Below are 7,665 nucleotides of genomic sequence, written 5' to 3'. Positions count from 1 at the left end.
TGAAATACGACTACCGCTGAATAAAATTCAAAGGTTGAAATGTCAAGAACAGGCCAAGGAATCCCTGATGACAGTTTGATGGACTGTTGCTGCATCATTGATTGATCACCGCGCAACTCTTTGAGTCAGGAGCCAACAAGGTAAAGGAGGGGTACTGGTGTTGGTTGCTATAATAAAGAGAAGCTCGTTGGGCATTTTTGCACCGAATACGGACTGAAAACCTGCTCCCAAACCTGCTGCCAGTTTTCTGGAGTTACTTTCTATAACTAGACTTACACGAAAAAGTCCACAGCACACAAGGCCACTGAGATGTTTCAGAAGAGCAGTGCTCGTCCTGCGCTTCCATCTCCACCAACGTTTTGCCAGCCAACAAAGATCTCAAAGACGGCTGAATAATGGCCTCGCTCTTTTTGTCACCTGATTTAAACCCTAAAGAGTCCGTGGTCTGTGTCAAACATGAAATTTATGGTGGAGGGAAAAAAAACACACCCCCTTTTCGACAGTATTATGGGGGGGTTGCGGTTGCTACCTCATTGAAAGCTGTTTGTAAACACGTCAAGAAACTGTCACCGTGAAAGGAGGGCGCTGGGCTGACTTTGAAGAAGAGGTAGCTGTATTGATCACTGACTGCTTTTTAGAAGACTAAAAAGTTTTTGTCCACCTTTAAACGCAGCACACCTAACACGAAATACGACAAATCCAGATAACTCTAAATGCATTTGCAGCATGAAAAGTGCTCATTACAGTGTAGAAACAGCAGATAATGCTCTGATCAGGTCTGGTCAAGTTACTTAAACAACTTTACTCAGTGTTTTTTATACTATCATTATGTACTAATCATAATGTTAGTGTATGAGAAATGGTATCTTTTCAGTACATTGACTGATTATGGGCACAGACATGGATATACCCATCACACACTTGGTCACTGTGTGTGTCATATGGATCCTTCTGTTGCTTTTCATCGTAAATGTTATTCTCTCGAGGATCATTCGGGGTGTTTTTTTGTGATCTGAACTGTCTTTGAGCTTTTGTGATCATTTTTAAGTCTTATTTATTAGCCTTATTTATTTCTTTTAGATTTTCCACACCTCTTTGAACCTTTTCTTTAAGATCACACTGGTCATTTTTTTGCGTGTCTCTTTATAGTCACTGGAACTCTGTCTGTTTCTGAGTTTTTGCAAGATAAAGCCAGACCTGAGAAAGGAAGGCCTGCGCTTCTGTCCATGCCCATGATAAATCAAATCATTTCCATCTGATATAAAGAGGAGGCTAAGTCGCACAAAATATCAAATTAAAGCATCTTAACTCAGTCCTGTAATCTAATGTGGGGTTATTAGGGTAATCTGAACAACCACTCAGTGCCTTTGCTCTATTTTCTTTGTTTGGTCGTTTTTATTACTTATTCAAATATTGATGATAATTAGCAACCAGAAATATCAGTTGAGCTATGTCCAAGTCACTGCTTTTAGGCCTAGCAGTTTGGCAGAGGACTAACAAGTCCGTGATTGATGTATGAACAAAACCTACCAACAACTGTTAGTTTGGACATTCTAGTGTGAGGCTTCGGTTTGTTTGCTTACTAACTGTCAGGAAGCTGTTTTTTTCTTCACACTTCTGTCCATTGTCAACCCTGAGTTCATTTGGGGTAAAAATAAATAAATAAATAAACAAATAAATAAAACGACTGTCTCTAAGAAGGGCACCGGTGACCGAGGAATGCGCTTCGTCATCACAACTTTCCCCCTGGGGGGGAGGAGGAGGAGGTCGTGGAGGCAGGAGGAGGACTCAGCTGGGACTTTCCTCACTGCCCTCGAGAGAGAGAGAGAGAGAAAAAGGAGAGAGCTGAAAAAGTTGAATTACAAGGAAAAGCGCCGGAGATGTTCGCCGGTCCCCGGTGCCGCCACTGAGGAGGTATGCGGGGCCTCGGTAGTTTCTCCCTCCGCTCGGCAATACCTCTGCTTTTAATCCCGCCGGTTCTCCTCGCCCTGCAGCTTCTCGTCGTCGGCTCGCGGTTACCTGGAGCCGCGCGCTTGTGGGTGGGGGCGGAGGAGCGGGACGGAGCGGTCGCGTTTTCCGTTATCAGCATCGAACCGGAGAGGAGCTCAATTCAACGTGAGGCCCAGTCCCATCGAACCGGTGTGGAAAGGGAGGAGGAGGAGGAAGAGGAGGAGGACGGGGAAATGAGGGTGGGGGCACGAGCGTATGAGGATGAGAACGAGAGGCACGAGCGCCAGGTTTGTATAAAGTTGAACTGAGGTGTTTCTGAGTGCTTACGTCACATTTTTGACACAGACGAATCACACTTGTGAGTGTGGACTCACACTTTTGACACAAAATATCCTTCTGACCCACAGTAACCCACAGAAGGATTCATGTTTACAGATGGTTTTTTTTTTTTTTTACTTTTGCCATATTACTTTTCTTTGCACACATTGTGATATGCACAGAATTTAAACTCTAGTAGTAGCCTAAAGGCACGGCGGGTTTATTTGCACAGCATATTTACTGTACAAAAACAAATAAAGAAGCTGAATATGTCGAATGTGATCAAAGAACATCACATACTGAAAAAAGCAACAGCAAACCAATGAAAAGAATAGATTTGCAACAAAAAAAGGAAACACTTACCCATGCAGCTAATTGTGTGGACATTTTTTTTTATTAACATTCAGCTAAAGAATACTTTTTTATATATATATATATATATATATATATATAATCATATCCAATTTCCTTAAAAGGTGTTGGAATTAATGCTTTAAGACCTGATTTAAACAAGCTTAAAGTTTTATCTGCTCTCACTTCAAGAAGCCTGTTCCACAGGTGGGGAGCATAAAAACTAAAAGCGGCTTTACTGTGTAAACCTGTCCCAGTGGACTTGAGGGGTCTGGATGCCCAAGACATTTTGATGCTTAAAGACAAGAAGTTGGCTTTTTAAAACCTGTCCTTTGACAGAGAAAGAGACTAAACCACAAAAGATGCCTGTGAGCGCAAAGAGACTGAAAAAAATCACCAGTTTGAGACACAAAACAACCAGGAGAAATTTACCATCAAGAGATGGTAAATTTCTGTTAAACTAAAACTGCACTGCGATGACACACAGTTGGACACACAAAACAAGCCAACACCAAACAGCCAGGGTGCTGTGGTCTCTGTTGGAACAAGTTGGGAGCCTTTTACAGACGTCTGTGCCCAGAGGCCCATTGTTTCAAAATCCATTGATGCAGATGCAGAGATTGTGCAGTTTACCTGCTTTGCTGCAGAATGCAAAAAAAGCCCCCCATCAAGAGATGTAAAGCTCTTGATGGTGTGCTCATCCATTTTATGTTTGGCCTCTTTGTGCACAGCTCTGTGAATTATTATCGACGTGACAGAACAGGTGAGGGCAAAGGGCAAGCACAGTGCTGACCCCAGACCAGAGAGAGATGACAGCTGCCCTGTGTTTTGTCTGTGCCCTTTGGTTGCACGGTGCTTCAGCATCCATCTGTGTTTGTGGATTTGTGTGTGGGTGTATCTGTCCGCTCTTAACCCCAAACCCTACCTCCCTTCACTCCTCACACCCTCTTTCAGTCTCTTTCTTTCTGTCTTTCAGTCTCCCTTTCTCTTCTCTCACTCTTTCTTTCTTTATCTGCCCAAGGCTAAAACTCTCTGACTCATTCTAGTGTACCCCCCCCCCCCCCCCCCCCCGCTCCACAGAGGTTGTCATGGTGACCACAGGGTTCATTGTTTGGAGTGGAGTGACGGGTCTGAGTTAGTGTTTGTGTATGTTAAAGAGCCTCGGGCAAATACCAGCAAGCCTGAGGTCAGCCACTGTGACCTTTCTGCTCAGCACTCACATCACACTTACTGTCATGTCTATTCATTATTCACCCTCCATCCAAATTCCCTTGGATCTGTTGGCACTTCTTACACTGTAGTTTCTATATATTGATATACGGTGTGTATGCATGCTCCCAGGCGGGACCCAGAGCAGTGGAGGTGCAGTTGTGGGCGGCGGACAAGCCGTCCTTCACCACAGAACTCAATCGTTTCATCATGTACATCACAAGGCCGCAGGTAGGCTACACAGAACATCATCTCATACACAGTGTTGTCAAATTAAAATATCTTACTCTAAAGGGTCTTCTACGTGGAAGCAATAAATACAAAAAAAAAGTGTCATAAAACATCCAAATTCATCGCTACATATTTTAATGTCTCACAAACAGGACTGAGTTGTCCAGAAAACTTCTTGGCTTAAAACTTTTGTGAATTGTCTGCTTTATCACTCATCTTAACAAGCTGCAAATAATAGAGAGCTGCGGACAACGTACCCAAATGTCCTCCTAAGAATGACTCATTTGGATAATTTTCACATGCAGAGAAATTTCAAAACTTTATCCTGCATTTCGTGAGAAACAACTAACAGAAAGGTAAAACTGAAAAGAAGAAAAAAATACCGTTGAGAAACAGAATTTGAGTTTTTCCTCTACTGTTCTGTTTTTATAATCACGTCTTGTGACAGCTTGAATTTGTGAGTCTTTTGGGGACGTCCTTCCCCTAAGGTTAACCACTTGTCCAACATTTAGATAAAACTCCTTCCCTAAAGGTTTCAAGCTACTCTCCATCATAGAAGAGACATAAAAATTCTGCAGCCAAAAGTTAGATCTTGCCAAGTCTTCACAGCAATCAATAAAAAAAAGTTTTTATTTTTTTCTCTTTTAGAAACTACTTCTACAACTCAGACTAGCGTGGGGGTTAACATAGCAGTAATATGATCAGTCAGGCGCTGTCAATATGCTGGCAGCAGAATTCTGCCAAATCTGGCGCCCGTAAAGATGTTCAGCTCCAGACTGGAAACTCCCAAACAAGAGCTGAGACTTATGCAACGCCAAGTGCTGGGAACTGAGAGGGAAAGTTGTCGTCCACTAGTTAAACCTGGAATATTGTTCTGTTTTTGTTTGACATTCTACAACTGCTCAGTGCTGCGTATAAGTCAAAATGTCCAAAATGAATATTGCGAAAACATAATTTGGCTCACTTAGACTCAGCAGTCTCTGTCTGAAATCATCTTCCCAAATTCCACAAGGTTAACTGTGAAACCACTTTTTCCTTAACTTTCTCTCTTCTCATTTGAATTTTAATGCTCAGACCTTTATCCAGACCATCTCATGTGACACTCTTTTCCTGTCCACCCCCAGTTGAATTGCTCCAGGGTTTTATCTCCAGGGCAGGCTCAGGCAGCACAGCTCCCTGCTGCTTCAGCTCACTGGCTGCTGTGTGCTGAGGACTGGCTCCTCCCAGCTGCAGATGGACCGTGTGTTGCATATTCCTTCAGGTGCGTCCCTATGTCTGTATCCCATGCACTTATCCCACTTTTGTGTTTGTGCATTCCTATCACTGACACAGCTGGAATAAGCAATGCAATGCATATTTAATCATGCATGCAATCATCTTCAAACCACCTCCGTGCTCCCCTGCCTCCCTGTCTTTGTCTCTCCAGCATGGATGGAGGAGATGCAGACTTTCTGAGAACTGTATTGCAGCTACGATGCGAGGTCCACAGTTTTGATCCCAGCAAGTCCAATGCATCTGGTAGTCACCTTGGCAACAGTTTGGAGAGTAACCATGGCAACGGAGGCGGTGTCATCCAGCATAAGATGTGGCTGGAGTGGCGAGCGCCAAAGAGGCGCAGGCACAAGACAAGAGGCAACCTGGGTAGTGTTTCTCAAACGCTGGCAGATATCATGGCAGCTTTGGGACATCACACTGTAAGAGACACACACTTGTGTATGCACGCACGTGCACGCGCGCACACACACACACACACACACACAAATTTTGAGAAACACTGCCAAACAAACATACCTTGGAGTCTTTTTACCCCAATATACCCAGAAAGCTCTTTTACTTGGCTGTTACCATAGCAACAGGGCTCTGCGCCATCTCTGGCTGCCATGGCAACAATTTAAGTGAGTGAATCACTCAGTGGTCCAGTTATATCTGACAGCCACAAGAGGGAGTTACATACCTAGCTTTGAGTAAGATATCCATTTGATGAATATTTTTCGTAAAACTTTCATTTGATTTTCAAATATTAGGCTCATTAGAGGAGGAAGGTGGTAAGGTTGCACTCTACCCGCAAATCTTGGCTACAACGTTATCACTATATATACAGTCAGTATGTCAGTTCCAGCAAAGCTATCCCTTGTAAAAAAAAATAGAAAAAGGTGTGTTTTATTGAAAGCATTATAGTAGCCTTCTTGGATTTAGGTATTTTAACAATGATTTTTATACATAAGTATAAGTTAATCATAATGTAGATCCACATGACAGAAGTTTGTTTTTATCATCTGTATTCTCTTTAGGTCCACTTTCTGTATGCCGACCTCTTAAGTGCTGAGTGGAGAGTTTTCCAGAACTGGATTGAGGAGGGAACTCTTCAAAACATCCATCATCTGGTTGCCACGGTGCACCTGCAGTGGGCAGGGTTTGAGGTGGGAGGAACCGATGAGGAAGTGCTTCGCTTTTGGTTCAGTGTCCTTCGGGGCCTTCAAGCTTCTGGACTCAAGCTGGTTGACAGTTTTGCAGGAGAGGGTCACAGTGTCCTGAAACAGACAGTAGCAAATGCTCACAGCTCCTACACACTCAGCTGGGTCAACACACGGCACTGACACTCACACCTGAACAGAGCTGTGTAGGCTGCTGTGGATGGTAAAAAATCAGATGAAGTTTCTTAGGTTTTCTCTTAAGGTTTTAGGCATGTGCCGAATTCTTTTAAATTACATCGCCCTCTAGTGGACATTGAACGATTTGCATTTTTATAACTCCATCCATAAGAGGTAATACTGTTGTGTTCATACATACAGTGGAAGTGGACAGTTTCACCAAATATGCTGCAGATAAAAAGCTATTTTGCCTGTCTTCCAACATGTAAAATCACTGATCTACTATCAAATCTCAACAAATTGTTTCAGTTGTACCACAAGTGTTGAAATACACGGCAGCCATCGTTTGAATGTAGATTTAACAGATTATTTATTTGTGTTCACTCTCTGTAAAATTGAAATGCTTTTTATATGCAATGAATATTTACATTGAAGAACTTAAATTATTTCAAGTTTGTACCAACTGTAACATATGCAGGAAATCTAGCAATGAGGCACTTTTGCTCTCTGTTGCATATAAGAAATTAAATGACTGAAACATGCTTGAAATGCACTATAATACCACAAGATATATCACAAGACAAAATAAGGGAAGTCTTAAATTCTTTCCATCCAATAAGTCAGCTGAGTATGTTGAAAAGAGAAATAAGATGATGATTGCTTAACCCTACTTCCCCTGCATACACCTTGAATTTACATAAAATTGAAGGTGAACATTGAGTGTAAAGCCAAAAGGGAACTTATAGTCGATGTGTGCTTTTGTGAAATTACCTAGTGAATTTGTATTTTTATACATGCTGTTGGTCCTTGAAGCAAAAATAAATGGCTACAATGGAATCTTAACTATTTCTTTCAAAACAAATGTTTGGATTGTTTCACAAGACATGGTTACCCTTTTGCAAAATTCAAATGAACACGTTTCCAATAGTGTTTGCAACATGCTCATAGGTTTTAAGCCGCCTCATGCATGATTTAATTGTCAGTACATGCAAAGCTGTCCTTTAAAGCTTCGGCA

The 7,665-nt window shown here is 42.2% G+C and overlaps 1 protein-coding gene across 1 annotated transcript; it reads left to right on the top strand.

Annotated features, from left to right (window-relative positions):
* The first annotated feature begins 1,723 nt into the window (after positions 1-1,723).
* Positions 1,724-7,468, top strand: LOC142367670 (putative methyltransferase-like protein 24). Its single transcript, XM_075449688.1, has 5 exons — positions 1,724-2,237; positions 3,961-4,059; positions 5,184-5,320; positions 5,486-5,753; positions 6,351-7,468. Exons 1-5 carry the CDS (start codon positions 1,917-1,919, stop codon positions 6,654-6,656), a joined length of 1,131 nt encoding a protein of 376 aa, XP_075305803.1. The 5' UTR covers positions 1,724-1,916; the 3' UTR covers positions 6,657-7,468.
* Positions 7,469-7,665: the final 197 nt, after the last annotated feature.

This window comes from Odontesthes bonariensis, chromosome 18 (genome assembly GCF_027942865.1).
Source record: "Odontesthes bonariensis isolate fOdoBon6 chromosome 18, fOdoBon6.hap1, whole genome shotgun sequence".
Lineage (NCBI taxonomy): Eukaryota > Metazoa > Chordata > Actinopteri > Atheriniformes > Atherinopsidae > Odontesthes > Odontesthes bonariensis.
Note: the sequence above shows the minus strand (reverse complement) of the source record. Positions and strands in the feature narration are given on the sequence as shown.